Source organism: Sesamum indicum, linkage group LG5 (genome assembly GCF_026168435.1).
Source record: "Sesamum indicum cultivar Baizhima isolate 11 linkage group LG5, ASM2616843v1, whole genome shotgun sequence".
Taxonomy (NCBI): Eukaryota; Viridiplantae; Streptophyta; class Magnoliopsida; order Lamiales; family Pedaliaceae; genus Sesamum; species Sesamum indicum.
In genome coordinates this window covers 13,827,201-13,846,707 of record NC_142661.1, presented here as the reverse complement: position 1 = coordinate 13,846,707, position 19,507 = coordinate 13,827,201, and the positions used below count along the sequence as shown (strand labels likewise).

Below are 19,507 nucleotides of genomic sequence, written 5' to 3'. Positions count from 1 at the left end.
TAGTGCAAATTAGATCCATAACATGATTGGTTGCAAAATATCAGTTGTGGTTGGCGAAATATTGGCACAAGCGGCACAGCCCAACTTTATTACTCAAACGGAGAGCATGTGAATATCATCAACTAAATATTAAAGGTGAAGGAAAAGCATATATGCATGTGAATTGTGAAACGCAGAAACATCACTTTTACCCTCTTACTTCCTCCACTTTACCAAGAAATGTCAAACCCCACACGTTCATCATCGGAAATAGTATTTTTTTAGAATATTTTTACTTTTAATTTTATTGATTACGAAATTTTTTTTTTTGATCCCATAATTTTATAAAGGTATCAACTTTGGTTCCACGATACATTTTCACTAGATGTTTACGGAAGAATGCTACGTGGTCGTTAAGTGTATGAAATCAAAAGTTCTACTTTATTAAAGTTATGACCAAAAGTGATAATTTTGTAACATATGGAATTAAAAGTGTAAAGGCTCTAACTGGCATTTGCTAAACACGTGGCATTTTCCGTTAATATTTTAACAAAAATATGTCATGAGATCAAAAGTGCTACCTTTTAGAAATTACAGAATCACAAGTGATAATCACGTAACCAATTGACCAAAAGTAGAAAAGTCCTAAATTGCGGGACAAAAAATGTTGTTTGCCCCCTTCATGACCAAACCTCTCGATAACTCTTCGTGTATATACACACACATATATATATATATATATATATATAGAGAGAGAGAGAGAGAGAGAGTGAATGAACAAATGTACTCTGGTATTGCAATGGGGTTTGGTGGGGAAAACCCTTATGAATGGAGAGGCAAGATCGACGCCATGAAGAAACGAAGCAATGTTTTCATTGAAGAAACGAGGAGATTGGGAGGATGGGGATGGAGGAGGATATGTCGGGTGGGACAAGATGATCCGCGAAGGCTTATCCACTCACTCAAAGTAGGGTTGTCGTTGACGCTTGTTTCCTTGTTGTATTTGATGGAGCCGTTGTTCCAAGGCATCGGACAGAGCGCAATCTGGGCTGTCATGACTGTTGTTGTTGTGCTCGAGTTCACTGCTGGTCAGTACCTACCTAGTTTCAATCATTCATTCATAAGCACCACTTGCCACCATAGAATGTTTGATCGTCTCAATGTGTATCATATCACGTCAGCATAATATGACCAAACCCTTAAATATATTTTTGGTTTTGTAATTTTGATATTTTGCTTGTTTTATTCTTTTTTTATAGAGTTGTGAAATAGCCTTGTAATTTTTTTGGATTTGTAATTTTGGTCCTTTCAATGTCGAATTTTACAAAAATTGTTGGGATAAATCATGTGCCATCGCGATTTTGGCATTTTTATCCTTTATCTTTGTAAGGGTTGTAAAAGAATCCTATAACTTTTTTATCTTTCACAATTTTGGTTCTTCTAATGGCCGATTTTGCAGAAATCGTGAAATAAATCATGTGTGTCTCACGTGGTTCATTTACATTGGGGTTTTTGTTCTTTTTCATTCACTTTTGCCGACGTGGATGAAAAATTAAAAGAAAATAAAAAAAATTGTGACACATGATTTATTCCAGCAACTTTTACAAAATGCGGCACCGAAAAAATCAAATTTGCAAAATGTTACAAAATTGTAGGACGTTTTTGCACCAAAGTGACAAAATTGCAAGAACAAAAATAGATATATGAGCCTAGCTATGACAAAAAACAAAAACCCTCCTTTAAAGATAATAATAGGTGAAAAAAACTGTATGAAAAAGAGAACACGACCGGCCGAAGCAACACTTTGACGTTAAAGGTAGCTAGTGAGCTTCTTTCTAAAAAGGGAAAAGCACAATGTTAGTCATATAAAATGGCTAACATTTTTTGTTGTCATGAATCGATTTTCGCTATTTAATTCTTTAATTTTAAGATTTTAATAATTTTAGTTATTTTTCGATCAAATTAATCAAAAAATTGCATGTAATTTGCACATAATTCAATTAAATTGGAGATTCTAGCGGAAAAAAAAAGGACTAAAACTGCCAAAAATTTAAAGCTACATAACTAAATTGAAATAATCAATTTGTGCAGAACCAAAAGTATTATCAGAGGACTAAAATTGTATTTTCCCTTCTAAAAATTGAGGGGACATTGTCATTTTATTTGTTCATGAAAATTTTGTGCTAGTTACTATTTTCATAGGTGTAAAATGCAATCCTCAAAAAACAACTAGGGTTTGATACATTGACACCAATCTTATGTTTGATTTGATCTTCAATGATGTGTAGGGGCAACATTATGCAAAGGTTTAAACAGAGGGATTGGCACGTTGTTAGCTGGATCACTTGCTTTTCTGATAGAGTACATAGCTCAAGAGTCCGGTCGAGTTTTTCGCGCTATATTTATTGGAACTGCGATTTTTGCCATTGGTATGTTATAAATTGACCATAAGTGTTGTCCCTATATATGTATCACTAGCGCTTTTATGTATGTTAATTTATTTGCCTCTGATCAGAACGTCGATGTGCTTTCTTGTTTGTTGAACTACAGGGATGGCAGCTACGTACATTAGGTTTTTCCCTTACATAAAGAAGAATTACGACTATGGAGTGGTGATATTCCTCTTGACGTTCAACTTGATCACCGTCTCTAGCTTTCGAGTTCATAGCGTGCACAAGATAGCGCACGATCGCTTGTACACGATCGCCATAGGCTGTGGGATTTGCCTTCTCATGAGCCTATTGATTTTCCCCAACTGGTCGGGCCAAGATCTCCATAACTCTACTGTGTCTAAGCTTGAGGGTTTGGCTATCTCCATAGAAGGTAATCGTACAAGCTCATGATTCATACCATACTTATATGGCCAAATTGCATTTCCTGCCCCGTACGTTAAAGGGGTGGCAATTTAAGAACTCTAGCTATAGAAATGATATATTATAAGCCATAGTTCAATAATGTTTAAAAATTATAGGACCCCAATCACTGAAGTTTTATAATTCACAAAATATTGCTGATGTAGAGGAAATTAGGGTTTTTTGAATTTAATTTTTTGCTGGTGAATCATCCAATCAACCTCCTAGCTAGCCACGTACGTAAACCATAAAGTGCATTTTATGTCATACGTGTATGTTAGAGGCTATCCATTTAGAGACTGCAGTTACAAAATACTATCAATTAATTACTCATAATTCATTAATTTTGTGCGATCTCATAACTCTTTTTTTTTTCTTCCATATCATCAGCTCATATACATTGTTTTCACTTGATAAATGACTTGTAGGTATAATATCAATTTGACTGATTTGTAATAGTATAAGCTAACAACACGGTATAAAAGGAAAAATTATTGTTTAATTCTTTAAGTTTGTCTACTATTAATTTTAGTTTTTTAAGCTTATTCATTTTAGTTTTAGTTCAGTAACTTTCATAAATATGTAATTTTATTCTTCTGACCCAATTTTCGAATAATTTTACCCCTGCGCAGCTTTTTAAAGAGCAAATTTAGTTCATCTCCATTCATTTTGCATCTTGTAACTAATGCTCACATAGAAGGTACGAATTTATAGAGAGTTTAGTTTTATTTCAAAAGCATGCTAGCTAGCCCTTTTAAGAGTATTAGGATGGATTATTAGACTTTATTATCAAAAGGGCAAACGAGTTTTAATTAGGCTAAAGGACCAAATTTACAAAAAATTAATAGATAAAGGACTAAATCTAATATTACCAAAGTTAAAGAACTAAAAGGAATTCAAATCAAAGTTATAGGACCAAAATTTTATTTTTTCCCAGTATAAAGATACAGGAAATAAGTTTCAATATAGATTAATATAGTAATCTGAGAACTATGTTTGGAACAAAGTTATACAAAATTATGTAAAGTTCTTCACATTTGGCTTCACAAAAAGGGGACCAAAATATTGTTCACAAACTGGGCAACAAGTTCACAAAAACAGACATATGCTTGAACTGTCATTATAAGAAAATGACTAACACCCACGAAAGAAAATCAGGATCGAGCTAATTAATAAGAAAAATTCTTGAAAATCCTACAAGAAATTTACTTGCTAATGAATTTAGCAACAAATTGTTTAAGTATTTCGTTGCTAAATTCATTAGCAAGTAAATTTCTTGTATTAGAAGATATAGATTAACGTGTTTAGTAAGAATTTTTCATACTAATTAGCTCAACACTAATTTTAGCATCAAAATTTTTTTGTGGCTATTGATCTATTTTCTTGTATTATGTGCAAAAACATACGTTAGCATACTGATAGCTTGTAACTCGTGCAATCGTGTGTTCTTGTGTGTGGCACAAAAACATTTATATTCTTGATCAATTCTGATAGTTTGATTTGGCATCAAATGCTGGCAATTAATATTTGTGAAGCAACATTGCAGGTTGCGTGAATGAATACTTCAACAGAAGTGGAGAAGCAGCAAAAGAAGGGGAAGATAGAGCAATGTCAGAGGATCCAATCTACAAGGGTTATAAGGCCGTGCTCGATTCTAAATCCAGTGATGAGACTTTGGTATGCGTGATTGTGTGTGTGTGTGTGTGTCCTATTTATCTTATAATGATTAATTGAAATTTTGATGGGGGGTGGGGGGGTGAGCAGGCACTGCATGCAAGCTGGGAGCCATGCCATTCAAGGCATTGTTACAAGTTCCCATGGAAGCAGTATGTCAAGTTGGGAGACGTTCTTCGCCATTTTGGTTACACCCTCGTTGCTCTTCATGGATGTCTTCACACTCAAATTCAGGTCCCACTTCTTCTTCTTGTTTACTATATATGTATATATATGTGTGTGTGTGTTAAATTTGGTTTCTGAAGACACTCGTTCTGATCATTACACTAATCATAATCATTCTTCTCCACGCATGATTTGATTGAAACCTCAAGACTCCAACGTCAGTTCGAGCTCTTTTCAAAGATCCATGCATTCGGGTGGCCGGAGAGGTATCAAAAGCACTGAAAGAACTAGCCAACAGCATTAGGGAGCACCGCCAGTGCTCACCCATGATCCTCTCCGACCACCTCCACGAAGCCCTACAAGACCTGGACGCCACCCTGAGATCCCAGCCTCGCCTCTTCCTTGGCCGCAACACCAACGCCACCACCAACGACCTCGCCCTGGCTGCTGCAGCCAGCAGCCAAAAACCCTCAAAGTACTCCGGAGTCTCTTTGTCAAGTGTTAAGACTGATTCATCGGCATTGCTGGAGTGGAAGAAGTCGAAGAGGGTGGAGGCCGCGGAGAGGAAGGTGTTGAGGCCAACCCTAAGCAAGATTTCCATAACAAGCCTGGAGTTCTCGGAGGCACTTCCATTTGCCGCCTTTGCGTCGTTGCTGGTGGAGGCAGTGGCGAGGCTTGACCTGGTGATCGAGGAAGTGGAGGAGCTGGGGAGGGTGGCAAACTTCAGAGAGTTCAGTGAAGGAGATGATCAGATGAGTGTAGTTCGCCAGAAACCTGAGAATGGGAGTGGTCCAGTGCCGATGGAGAATCACTTGCCTTGCCATGTTGCAGATTGTTGATTATGGGGAGCAATGTGTGTGTGTGTGTGATTTCTCGTTTTGGGGGTATCCCTTGTATACTAGGCTGGATGGTATATCTGTAAACAAATTTGGGTATTTAATTTGTATGAATTACTATATGAAATTCTTGGTGAGTGCCAAAATTTAAAAAAAAAAAAAAAAAAAAATTAGTGGTGAACGTTAGAAGCGGATCCTCATTATTTTGATGTGTGTGTGTGTGGAGAGAGAGATAGAGACCACAGTTGAAGCCACAATTTAGGTACACAAACAGCAAATGAAGCACTTGGGGATCAAATTTAGTGATTCAGCCTCTGAACTTTTTTCCTATTCAGTAACCAAAATGTGCAGCTACATATGTTGGCTGAAATTTCGACCAACCGCGAGGTTTTACATACTATGTTTAGACCTTGGGTTTTGGTGAGGAAGAAGGTAACGGAGAAGTATCAAAAACTAAGTCATGAGAACACATCATTTAATAAAGTATTTTCCCTTGGGGTGCATCTGCATCGAGTCTTGTGGATTTAAAATTTATAGATGAATTCCGTCTAACTTGTTTAGCTCATAAAATAAATCAATACATTTTAAATCCGCTCAGTTACCTAGTCATTTTAAATTCTCTTGAAATGCTTTATAAACACCAAATGAATTTGAAATTCTTGTACAAATTCCTTATAAATCCAAATAAGAGATATGAAGTACGTGGCTTTGAAATCAGAGGAACTTAAATTCCATTTATCTCAAATTCTTAGCCAAATCCAAATCCAACATTCCAAACACAATGGTTTCCTCGCTAAAATCCAAGAAGGAAACACTACTGTAAAGGGATCGCCTAACATACGATGAGATATAGGCAGATGGCTTGACTACGAAATCATAAAAGTTGAACCAGGACAGAGTTTTCATCTTACCGATCAGCTCATGTTTCCAAACCTACGAGACGAATGCCATTGTTGGAGATCTCTTGCAGCTTGCCTGATACCAGGAAAAAGAATAAAGTGGTGGTGCATCATCTGGTGACTGTACAACTGAGGTTATGAACAAAATCTTCATGCACGTGGTCCAGCAATTTGATAGAATTCTGTCAATAAGTTGTCAGCTCAAAAATTAAGAGAATTGCAGTCTCCACCTTCTCCACCTGTTGCGTGACAACCGAGGATGCAGATTTTGGACGTGTTCTAGCATGAAATCATGCCTCGTTAATATACCCACAACTGGAAGCCTCTGCAAGAAGCAAGCACGTTATTTTAGAAAGGTGAATATAACCAACATTCGCTCAATAATGCATTGCATTGTCAACACAATTGGATATATACATATATATATCACAAATAGTTATGGAGGAATTTCATTGATGCATAATTCTGTCATCCATGATGAGTCGTTAGAAAACAAAGAGAGTCAAAACAGCTGACAATGATATTCTTGGGTTTACACTCAAAAGAAATATTCAGTATTTATAATGAGCATTTATTAAAAACATCACGTCTTTCAGTCATCAGAAAAGGAGAAAATAGAAGGTTGTTCAATAAGAGTAAACAAAAGCTGACCAAGTTGATAATTTTGGTATCAGAAAACATCTTACCCCCGAAACCTTGGGAATTACCAGGAGATGCCTTAAACCGACTTCCCGGAAGAGTATTAGGGCTTTCGCTAATGACATGGTCTCTACCACAGTGTAGGGCGATGTGTTAGTAAAAGGATGCAAATCTACAAACATTTCCATCTCTTCCTCGGACAGTTCTATATCGTCAATTTGATCGCAATGGCCCAAATCCTTTGTTGTGAAATCATCAGCTGAAAACTGTAAGAAGGCATCTAGGCCTACTGGAGTGGGTGTTTTGAAGAACAATTTCTTTCTTAACAATGTAACAAGATGGCTTCGGAGAATTAAACCATATAACAGGGGAGACAAAGACAGGGGGGGCTCGTCTACCACAGGAAACCCATTATGCCCTGTGGTTCTGAGAACATGCACTATATTACCAACCTTCTCGATGCCATGGAAAATCTGAAGTGGGCCTGTAACCACATCACCAACTGTCAATTGCCTCATATATGGCTCAGCATGAGGTTTCAAGTAGGGAAGGCCCTTCAAAGTCATTATGATGTCATAAATATTTGCATCAAATACATCACCCACAGTCTTGGAAATGAGAAGAACAAGCATTATAAGTGGCAGCAGCAATAGATTGTCAGTCAGTTCGAGAATAATCACACACAAGGAAACTGTCATCCTCATGGATCCCCCAAGAAGAGATGCAGAACCAAGAACTGCAAAGAGGCCATGATTTAGATTCAAATTAGAACCGACACACATCCCAACGAAACGTCCATAGGCTGCGCCTGTCACAATAACTGGCACAAAGAGACCAGTAGGAGCCACAATCCCGTAACTGAAAGTGCTAAGAAAAAAGCAGGTAGTAAAAAATATAAGCATTGATGAATGATGAAACTCAGTGTCAGTGCCTTTGCTAAAGAGGTTTTTGATTGCATCATCATTTGTGTTGAAAAAGAGGCTGGCAAGATCATTATAGTAACCAGGGGGACACTGAAATTTCTTGTAATTTCCAGACCGACCAATTGTTGGACAAGGCTCTGATGCATCAGACGGACACAGTCGACAAGAAGCAATCCAAGGGAGTCCAAATAGAAGACAAGAAGTGGAAATAGAAATGAAGCAAGCCAATATAATCCTGTAAGCAATTCCTTTCCTGTCACAGACAATAAAGAAACCATTGAACTTGTATCTGGGAATAATTCGAAGGGTTGAAAAGGAAATCTGATGTAACTGACAAGTATGGCAAGAAATAATTGAAACACTTACGTATTAATCATATTGTAAATTTGGAGAACCTTATTTAGTAGAAGGTTGTAGATACTTCCTAAAAGGCCCCCTATAACTGCAAGAAGAAGAACAGCAGGCACATCCCTGAGGTGGTAGGATATATTTGCAGAGGTGACATCATACATTATCAGACCACCTTTGCCAAATAGTCCACATTCACCTCTCAAACAGACATCGATAAGACCCCGAAGGACTATAGCAACAACAGCAGTTGTGAAGAAAGCTCTCCACAGCAAAGCACTTCTCCACCTACAGGAGAAAGTCAAGACTAACCTCTACAACATTATAAAAAGCATAACCACATCATTACCTTAACCAAAGTATCTACTTTGTTCCCTGTAATCAGGCAATTGTATTTTTATTGCTACTATCATCACTGATTAAGCATCTATTTTGTTCATCATTTGTGCCTCAAATAGAGCAGCTAAAACAGAGGGAAAACACCAAATAGGACACAGTTTAACATGGTTCCAGTCAGTGTCATTTGACAAATGATCAGTTCCAAAGAAAACTTATCTGGCTTGGGGCCTTAAGAATAGGAGTACAGCAAAGTTAAACTATCACGGGTAAGGTAATAGTACCAAGACGCCATTTCTTCAAGAGCAAACAGAACCCCACCAACTGGAGCACGAAACGCAGCAGCTATCCCTGCAGCAGATCCGCATGTCACAAGATCCCTCCTGTCCCTATCATTTTTGAGAACCTGCAACCACTTGCATGTCAACCCAAACTTCTTTGACCCACCCTGACCCATTATTGCAGCTACGCAGGCACCAGTATGGACCATGGGCCCTGCCTTTCCAACATTAAGAGATGAGGACACAGCTAAAATGCTTCCAACTATCTGCATCATATATCACCTTCAGGTAAGACTTCAACACTTTCAAAAGAAAAAAGAGAAAGGTATAGATACAGACTTTTAAGAAGGAAAAAGACAAAAGAACAGAGAAGACTTAAAATTCTTGGTTTCAACTTCAGATATATAATTTTGCAGCTTTGCTACACTTCTCCTGAGCTTTTAAGACTTTCCCAAAGGCAATTTAGTAAGATGCCTCCTATTGGTGGAAGAAACATTGCAGTTTGATGGACCAAAGACACTCAGATCCTATATGCCCATCCTGTTCCAATTACCATGATCCCCTATCCTTCAGAAGTGCACTTCGCACGACTTACTCTCTAGGCTGAGAGAGAATCCAACAATATAAGTAGATAATGAAGGTTATGTAATAACAAGAAAAGACCTTCTTTCCTGCTTGTTTCTTGCATTCCAGTTGTGCTGCATGGAAATGTTTCTCTCCCTTTACAGATAATGGTTTTACAAAAAGTATAGAGGATTTACAGCCGTAGCACATTCATTCACCGCTTGTTACTTAATGCCTGATTGAAATCTATATTTTCTAAGTGCTGTGAGAGAAATGAAAAGCAAATACACAGTCATATTGATTTCACCAATAACAGCTATAGCATCAGTTTTCCAAATTATTGAAATGCATTCCTCAGCTGCTGTTTTCATAATGTTCCATGTCCAGAGGCTGAATTTCAATTGATGGCGGTTAAGGCTTGCCACTGAAAGTGGTAATATTAGTATCCAAATGGAAGAGTCAGAGAATAGAAGCCACGGTAGTATGGAGTAGTGGCACAAGAGAAGGAATAAATGTGTTGAACTTTATGACAAGGGAAGTGATGGCTAAGCAAGGTCCATTTATTGAAAACATGAATCATTCAGCCCCTTTTAAAGCACAAGCACATATATGTTGATTTGATAAAAATACCTTTTAACCTGCATTTGAGAAAATGATATCCAGACCATTTTATAGAGGAGATTAAAAAGCCAAAAAATACTTTCACTGCCAATTATTTATTAAGAAAAAAAAGAGAGATAACGTGGGGAACTCTCTTTAAAATTAAAGAAATAAATTCACAGAACCGCGCTTCTCTGGGGAAAAAAGAAAGGCAAGGGTTGGTCAAATTGACCAGCTGCTGCATTAAAGGCAGCAACCTCAATTCCCACCCTGACCCTAGTTCTTTTTCCTCCCTTTCACTTCTTCCTTCTTTCTCCCAAAATTTCTTTCATTTGACACGAACTTTGTCCTTTTTATTTTCTCTTCTTTTATTAAGATTGGTAACTTTTTGTATATAATTCTATTTAGTTAAAAATATGTTAAGAAGTATTTAATTGAATAAATGGTGCTTTTATTGTTTGTTGCAGTCCGACACTTCTGTACAACATTTTGCATGAAATAAATTTATTCATAAAGGAAATTATTCTCTTTTGCGAATGAATTTGGTGGAAATTTTTCGTAATTATTGAATGAATTGTTTATATTTTGTATACAATTTACGGTTGTTCATATTTTTTTTGGAATGTATATGATTTATTGTAATTTGTAAATATTTTTTTATATATATGTTAAGTGAAAGATTGTTTCAGATGAGTTCAAATTATTTTGTTGAAATGCATGTGATTTATTGCTATGTTTGTGGGTAATTTGTTGTTGTTAAATATAAAAACAAAAAGAATTGCCTTAAGATTTTCATTTTTTCTCTTTAAGTTTACAAAAATTGTTTTATTATTTTTGAATTTATATTTCCTTTCTTAAAACATTTCATTTTTTATTTTTTAATTTCAGAATATATTTTTCTAAGATCCATTATATAAGTATATATAATATTATATTGTTCAACATTTTTGTTTATGTAAATATAATTAATTTTATAGTTTCAAAAGAATTGTTCATATATATGACATAAAAGCTATGTTATATTTTCAAACAATCATTATATAAAAAATAATTACATTTACAGAGACAATTGTATCCAAAACTAAACTTACTTAAATAAAAGAAAATATTAAAAAAATAACATCTTATATATTTTATAAACAGAAGTTTTAGAAACCAACATACCGAAATTCAAAAATAAATTAAATTTTAAAAAATAAATATAAGTTCGAAAATAATGAAAAAATATTTTTTTGAATTTAAAGAGAAATTAATGGAAACTCCTAACTTTAACCAAATTTTTTTGTTTTTAAATTTAACAGCAATAAACCACAAACACTTAGACAAAATACCTGAATTCATTCAACATATATAAAGAAAAGTATTTACAAATTACAAAAAGTCACATATACTTCAACAACATATAAACAATTCATTCATCAATTATTAAAGAAAAAAAAAGCTCCGACAAATTCATACTCAAGAAAATAATTACCTCTATGAAAAATTTATTTCACATAAAAATGTTGGAAAAGTGAAACTCCTAACTGCAACAAACAACAATATTCAAGTATATATTTCTTAACATATTTCTCAAATTAAAGGACTTATATACAAATTAATTTTTATCACAAATCAAAGCATCATTTGAACGGTCGATTGCACTCAAGAAGGACATTAAGCGAAGATGAAAAAAGTTTAATTTTTATCACAAATAAAAGGATCATTTGAAGGGTGGAGTGCTCTATGGGAGGAAAATAAGTAAAGATGAAGGGGGAAATTTTATGTAAAGCAATGCCATGCAAAATGAAAGAAAGATAGAAATTCTGAAGAAAAAAAAGAATTCAGGAAAAAGGAAGAAGAGGGGGGGGGGGGGGGGAGTTGTATTGTCTCTTCACAGGGCAGAGACCAGAATTCACTCACTTGAGAACTACTAAAAAAGAACAAGAAATGAATGAGAGTTTTGGCTATTTTTAGTTAATTTAGCAAACGTGGGATTTTTTCTGGTTCTTGAACTCGACATGGACACATTTTTTAGAATTGGAAAGGTTGATCTCCTCTCCCTAGCTAGTGAAAATGACTGAAGGGGTTCCAGCAATGTTGGGTGTTTTGCTATCCTTTTCGGCAAACTGACTGAAGAGGGTTATCAGATATTTTAAGGATGAACCTCAAGAGACTAAGAGCAGGCATGCTGCTCCAACCAACTGGCATGCATGAATTGGGGCACATTTTGAAGGTCTAGGACATGAAATAGAAAAGTATAACTTTTTCCAGCTTGAGTGCAGCAAGCAAAAGAATATACTAAATGTTACACCATACCTCCCCTCGATAAAGGCATTCCTTTAGAGCACTTTTTCGAGGAGACCACGACATTCAGGTGTATCATTTGCAAACAATAATGAGTAATATTCATTTCATATTGATGGCACAATTATATAGGTCTAATCAAGGTTCAGAAATGCAGTCAACACCAGGGCATCAAATTTATGCATACTCAGTCATACAGATAAATAGTTAATTTGGCAAGCTTCCAGTAACATAAATCTATGTGAGTAGACAAAAGGATCTACATGCATACATACGTACCTTATATAATATATATATATATACCTATACATATATATATGTTGAGAGAACACAATTCAACAAAATTCTGAAATACCTTGACAACCAGAGTTCGAAACGAAAATATTGCAGGTGCATCTACACCATTCAGGTAAGCCTTAACCTCTGGTATACCTGAACCAGCAGCCTCTGGTGCTATCAAAGCAGTGACCAAACTTGATAAAAATGTCAAGCCAAGATTTGAAGAAGCAAACACAATGAAAGCAACAACAAACCTGTCCACAGATTTTAAACCTGATAAATATACAGGAGTATACACATATACCCTCCCAACAAAATTGGGCAAGGAGACAAGGGAGTAGGGAAGAAAATGTAGCAATCCCCAGGTTGGGGCATCAATCTAGATCTGAGCAAAATAACAGAATCAAAGATCTCAACCAAATATGAAATAGACCTTTTCCTTTCAGTTTGGTCTACAGACCTCCAAAAATGGAGTAATTAGTAATGCTGAAAGATATGCATATGAAAAGGCATGATGAAGAAATCAATAACCATAGACCAAGAAGGTTTAACTGAAGCTCGACAAGATAAACATATTTCGGAAGCATGTGAACTTAAAAAACAAGAGATTTTCTTACTTTCTAGCCAACATCATATTGGAGGTTATAACAAACTTTACACCAGCTATATTTTCAATGGCAAGGTTGTTGAGGAACCCAAGGAGACTCACAATAACTCCAATAAGAAAACAAAGTGTCCACTTGATGAATATATACTGAAATATATCAACTGTTCCCATAGTCCTCCAGTCTTGCTTGAAAAAATCATTCTCAATAATCCTGCAAATAAAAACTTCACTTCAGTTAGATGGCAAAAGCTGTCTGATGACCAAAAGCCAAAGGACAAGCAATAGGAACAAGAGGTAGATGATTCTCAAATCAATTTCCCTGTTAAGGTAGGATCAATGTAAAATTGAACACGATTTATGTCCACTGGATTAATGGATAACTCAGACAAAAGGCTAAGACATGATAGTATAAAGCTTGCTTTGGCATTAGAAGAAAGGAGGCTTTCACTTTACCATCTCATTGCAAAATTTAAATGTCTGAGAAAAGTTGAAAATTGAGGGGAAACGAATGAAAGAGAAGTGAATTGCAATCAATTTCCTGCAATTTTAGAATTGAGATGAAAACCTCCAAGACCAAAGAACTCAAAAGCTTTAGCGTGTTCAACGCAAACAGAAATGAGTAATTTTCAAAAAGAATAACTTTTTTCAATTCGCGCAATTAACTATCATAATGTCCTCTAATCTGTTTATAGCTATTAAACCTTGAAATAACTGAGAACCCGTCTCCCATAGTCCTTTGCACTTCAATTCAAGCGCAGAATGTATTCCACAAATCGTTGATAACTTCCCATTTACCACGAACTAAACACTCTACTAAGCTACTCAGGAAACATCAATTACCCATTTCACATGCGCGTTCCCGCAAATTTCACTCACACAAATTATTTAACAATTCACGTACTTCCAATCTAAAAAATTTGGACAATAACTCACAACCACAACATTTCTCCTACTCCAACACATGCACACACATCAAAACAAACAACACGCACGTTATAATCGCAGCAAAAATGAAATCACACCGGCGATGCTTGCGCGAAGTTTACAAAAAAAAACCGCAAAAATCGCATACTCGTAGTCAAGGCTCTCGATGGGGCAGAGATCGGAGCCAACAATGGCGACCTGCGACGTCGTATTGGACCGCGACCGCTGATCCTGCAGCAGCAGCAGCGGTTCCCGCAGCACTTCCGAAAACTCCTCGTCCGCCACCGACTCCATGCCGTTGGGAAGTGCCGGCAGCATCATATGCCCGTACAGAAGAAGAGAGAAGCAACCGTTTCCTCCGAGAAAAGGACAATCAGAGAACTGCAACAATAAATACGGTGCAGTGAAGGATAAGCAGTTGGCGAGCACATCAAGATTGGCCGCAAATAAAACGTGTGGAAGTGCAGACAGAGATTCCCCACACACTCTCTTCATAATTCTTTGGCAGGTCAAGTTGTGTTTTATTATTTACATTTTTGGATAATTACACCTCCCTCTTCCAAAATTTAATATAATTATTTTTTATAATTCAAAAAATTATATCTAATACTTCTGAAATTACTTCCATCTAACAAATAACTCTCTATATTAACCAAAATTATCATCATACATTATCAAGTTTTAATGTACGTGGGGAGGTATAACGTCATTGTTATATAAGTAGTTTAGTTCGAAAATATTTTTTTGACTTATAATAAGTCAATTGAGGTCAAATATCAATTTTCATACAGTTTTTTGTTAATATCAACAAATTTAATGAAATTTGACCAATTGATGAACTTTTTTGTTAGATGAAAACAAAACTCAAGAGTGTTAAATGTAATTTTTCAAACCACAGAGTGTTTATATATAATTGCACCAAATCTCAAAAAGAGAAATTATAATTAGCTCTTACATCTTTTCCAATTATATCCAACCACTTTTGATTGAAAAATACTAACAGTCATCACCCCATTTTTGCACACATATAATAAATATTTTTTTATAATTTAAAATTATAAATAAAAATAAAATAACACGTAACATTCTAAGAATACTATAAACACAATCGAAAATTTGCTCAATATGCAATAAGTCAATCGTGGATAAATATAATTTTTTATTCAACTTTTTTAATATTATCACATGTCATAAATTTTAACTAATAGAAAAGACTTATTTATTGCATAAAAATAAATTTAAAAAATATTAAATATAATTTTTAAAATCATAAAGGGTCGATATATAATTATAGCAAATTTTATGGGAGAAAATGTAATTATACTTAAACTTTAATATCTAAGTAAGAGTTGATGAAAAGTGAAAGGAGCAGATAAGTTTAGTCTGAAAACAGAGGAATCTTCTCGTAAAAGAACAAGTGAGGAAACTTCGCGAGAGCAGTGGGTTGGAATCTATTTGGGATACACAATCTTAGAATATTCCAGAACTGGGATTATTAGAATTTAGAATCATGTTGCCACTAATTTAATATCATTTTGTTTTAATAATAATAATAATTGGGATTATTACACTCTTATTCTCTGAGATTTTGTGTAATTGTATGTAAACTTTTCGTAGTTTGAAAAATTATATCTAACAACCATAAAGTTTGCTTTCACCTAATAAATAAGTCCCACATCAGTTAAAATTCATTGAATTTATCGATATTAACTAAAAAAAAAAAAAACTGAATGAAAATTAATATTTACTCTCAATTGACTTATTACTGACTTACACACATGCATTAATGCGTGAAGACGTATGAAGATAATTTGGTCAAAAGAAAATTATTTGACCTACTACAAGTCAGTTATAAGTCAATCGAGATTAAATATAAAATAAATGGGATTAAATGTGAAAAAATATAGCAAATGGGACTAAATTAAAAATAAACTTAAATTCTTATCCCATTTAGGCCATTTTTCTAAAATAATTTTTTTTAAATTAATTATCTCATAATCAATTATAAATAATTTGAAGTGGGTTTACAAGTTCACGTGACTTTACTATAAATAAGATTAAAATTTATATTGTCGTCCGATCGAGTTTGGTCATTAGTGTCATATTGCATTAGAAAAATATAATTTTTTATTATAAATAATTAACGTGGTTAATTATTGTACTAGATAGTATTGATTTACTTTGTGGGGAATAATCAATTTTTTTGTAACGTTGGTACCCGAGTAATTGTAAATACTCAATCAATTTTCGAGTTTCACCGTTAATATCACTTGGTACCCAATTGACGTTTTTTTTTTTTTTTTTGTATTTTCTTTTTTATGTAATGGCCATTTTACCTTCAAATAAAAAATTAAAAATAAAGAATACCAAAACTAATAAAATCTAATTGATATATTTGTCTTTATTTGAACCATCCGACTTTAATTTTTTATATATGAGTATTATATTTGATAATAATATTTCATTAATTTATGAGCATAAGTTATTTAATAAAATTTTTTTCTATAAATACCGATAAATAAAGATATATAGTAGAAAGTATCAAATAATAAAAATATAATAATCTTAATAACCAAATACGAAAATGAATGTCAATTGGTTCAAATAAAAGAAAATATATAGAAAAAATTTTTATGCAAATTTATTTTCATATATTTATTGGTTTTTATTTTAATATTTAAGGGTAAAGTGGCCTCCATATAAAAAAACAACTGCAAAATAAATTAAAATTATGATTCAGTACCGAATGATATTAATCCCAAAATTCGGGTATTAATTGAGTCATTTGTAATTACTCAATACCAAAGTAATAATAACAAAAAAATTGAGTCATTTGACAAATTCAGTCTTTTAAAGACAATTTGGTCCCCATCACATGTAATAGATTCATTTTTGTCCTGTAACTATGAGTCGTTAGAACCGAAATTATCAATATAAAATTATAAGAATTTACATTAATAATTTTAAATTTAAATCTCAGGTTCTTAAAATTTTTTCTTTTACTAGTAACATTAATTAAATTACAACAACTAATTTCAATAAATTGAGCAATAACATCTGTTCAACCAATACAACTAACAACGATAAATAAATTACAATAACTCATATAAAGCGAGACAAAAACCAACATGTCCAACAAGATTCAAACCCATGTCTCGAACATATTCATGAGACCGCTAAACTAAGACATCATTAGTATTTTCTTAATATTTTTACTGAGTACTATTTTTGGCAGAAATTTGTAATTAATTTTTAGGGAAAAGTATTATTTTAGTCCGTTAAGTATGCCTAATTTTAATTTTAGTCCGATAGCTATGTCCATTTTTGTTTAGGTCCAGTAACTTACGAAATTGCTTACTTTTAGTCCTCTGGCAGATTTTCGGACAATTTTACCCCTATGAGTGCATATGTACTAAAACTGCCTTTCAAAAATTGCATAGGGGTAAAATTGTCCGAAAATCTGTCAGAGGACTAAAAGTAAGCAATTTCGTAAGTTACTGGACCTAAATAAAATTGGGACATAATTATCGGACTAAAATTAAAATTAGGCATACTTAGCGGACTAAAATAATATTTTTCCTTAATTTTTAATAGGAATATACGATTTAATATATGTATATATTACTACTTTGAAGAACTATTAAATACCATATAAGTAATAATAAAATATAATTTAGTCCATTTAGGAATCTCAACTTTCACATGTGGACAAGTCTTTGTTCCAATAAGGTTATGAATATCCATGAAAGGCAACTATACCTGCCCAATTTATTATATATATATAGGACACTCTGAAAAAATGGGTGAACATCTTTTGTTTGTATTAGGTGTATGGTACGTCCAATAATGATTATTATTATTATTATGTTGTTGTTGTTGTTGTTTAATTATTGTAGGGTTCATCATAGATATTTTGAGTTTAGTTCTACCAATGGATGATACGTACAAAGGAGCAACCAAATTAACTCCTACTTGTAAAATGCTTATTTTTTATGAATTAGTGAGAGGGTGGGCTTAGATTTTTGAATTGGATTAAAAGATTTAAATTTAAGTTTGTTTAACACGAGTTTGATTTATATGAGTCTAGTCCACTTTAGATTAAGCCCATGACCTTGTTTGACATTGACAATGAGAAGTTGGCTGATTTTGGGCGTGATATGGACGAAACTTTGTAGCTTTTTTAAGGGAATTTTCACTCACACGGAGTGCGTGAGGGTTGAGGTGGTTATCAGAATAAGATTAAGTGGTTACCAGAGACTAGGTCTTTCTATATACTTGTATTTATGATTCCTAATATTAATAGTCAAATTCGTCTCTCTCTCTCTCTCTCTCTCTCAATCTTATTCTTGTTGGTTCTTTTGTTATAAAGAAGGAACGAGAAAGAAAGTCGAAATTGTTAAGTCATGACGTGTTTTTGATTTTCTCCTTTCCTTTCTTTATCTTGCTAGCACGAAAAAAGGAAGATCTCCGGTTATTGGAGTGGACTATTTAGAGGATTTCAAAGATTGAAACCTCGTGGAGGAAGATTCAATTGAAAGGGACTTAACGCGAGAAGCCGATTGAAGAAAACGATAACATGCTCTCAGTTTTCTTGATTATGTTCTAGGCGTAATATTATGTTATCGGACACTGAATGCCCTGGCCGGTCCGCTTCCTTTAGTTGCTATGTTGTTGGGCTGCAGTTGGGCCGGGCCAGGCCATCCCTACTGGGTTGTAGTACAAAAAAAGAGAAGATTAACGACACAACCATTCAAGTGACAAATTTAATATGGGATAATTACATCGTCCTCTCCTAAAGTTTGGTATAATTACACGTACACTTCTTGTGGTTTGAAAAATTACATCTAGTAATCTTGATGTTTGTTTTCATCTAATAAATAAGTCACTTCGTTAGTCAAATTTCACTGAATTTGTTGATACAAATAAAAAAAAACTAAATGAAAATCGATATGTACCCTCTATTAACTTATTATTGCTTTATTAAAGGTCAAACAAATATTTTCTGGTCAAACTACACTCATAAGGGTGAAGATGTATAAGGATAGTTTAGTCAGAAAAAGGTTTATTGACATTCAATAAATCAGTAATAAGTCAAGTTAGGGATAATATGGATTTTCATCCATTTTTTTTTAATTTTGCTAATATCAACAAATTCTGTAAATTTTCGCTAACAAAGAGACTTATTTTGTTAGACATAAGGAAATCTCAAAGATACTAGATGTGACTTTTCAAATCACGGGAACTCTACTGTAATTACGTCAAATATCAAGAAAAAATGATGTAATTATCCTTTTTAACGTTGTTACTAATTTTAT

General features: G+C 34.0%; 2 protein-coding genes across 4 annotated transcripts; one reads left to right on the top strand and one right to left on the bottom strand.

Moving 5' to 3' along the window:
• The first annotated feature begins 688 nt into the window (after positions 1–688).
• On the top strand, positions 689–5,633 carry LOC105162181 (aluminum-activated malate transporter 12). Its single transcript, XM_011080148.3, has 6 exons — positions 689–1,067; positions 2,268–2,408; positions 2,530–2,802; positions 4,378–4,508; positions 4,596–4,739; positions 4,880–5,633. The coding sequence occupies exons 1-6, from the start codon at positions 761–763 to the stop codon at positions 5,507–5,509; spliced, it is 1,626 nt and encodes a 541-aa protein (XP_011078450.2). The 5' UTR covers positions 689–760; the 3' UTR covers positions 5,510–5,633.
• On the bottom strand, positions 4,589–14,702 carry LOC105162151 (putative chloride channel-like protein CLC-g). 3 transcript variants are annotated; one of them, XR_847822.3, is made up of 8 exons: positions 14,341–14,688; positions 13,279–13,479; positions 12,738–12,915; positions 8,936–9,198; positions 8,334–8,603; positions 7,092–8,220; positions 6,418–6,730; positions 4,589–5,586 (listed from the first exon to the last, which is right to left on the bottom strand). XR_847822.3 is itself a non-coding variant. In XM_011080117.3 (7 exons), the coding sequence occupies exons 1-7, from the start codon at positions 14,685–14,687 to the stop codon at positions 6,614–6,616; spliced, it is 2,505 nt and encodes an 834-aa protein (XP_011078419.1). In that variant the 5' UTR covers position 14,688; the 3' UTR covers positions 6,221–6,613. The 3 variants fall into 3 exon arrangements, 2 of the variants coding, with proteins under 2 accessions (XP_011078419.1, XP_088736578.1); XM_011080117.3 differs by lacking the exon at positions 4,589–5,586 and having other exon boundaries at positions 6,221–6,730; XM_088880452.1 differs by lacking the exons at positions 4,589–5,586; positions 8,334–8,603 and having other exon boundaries at positions 6,221–6,730; positions 14,341–14,702.
• Between the last annotated feature and the right edge of the window lie 4,805 nt (positions 14,703–19,507).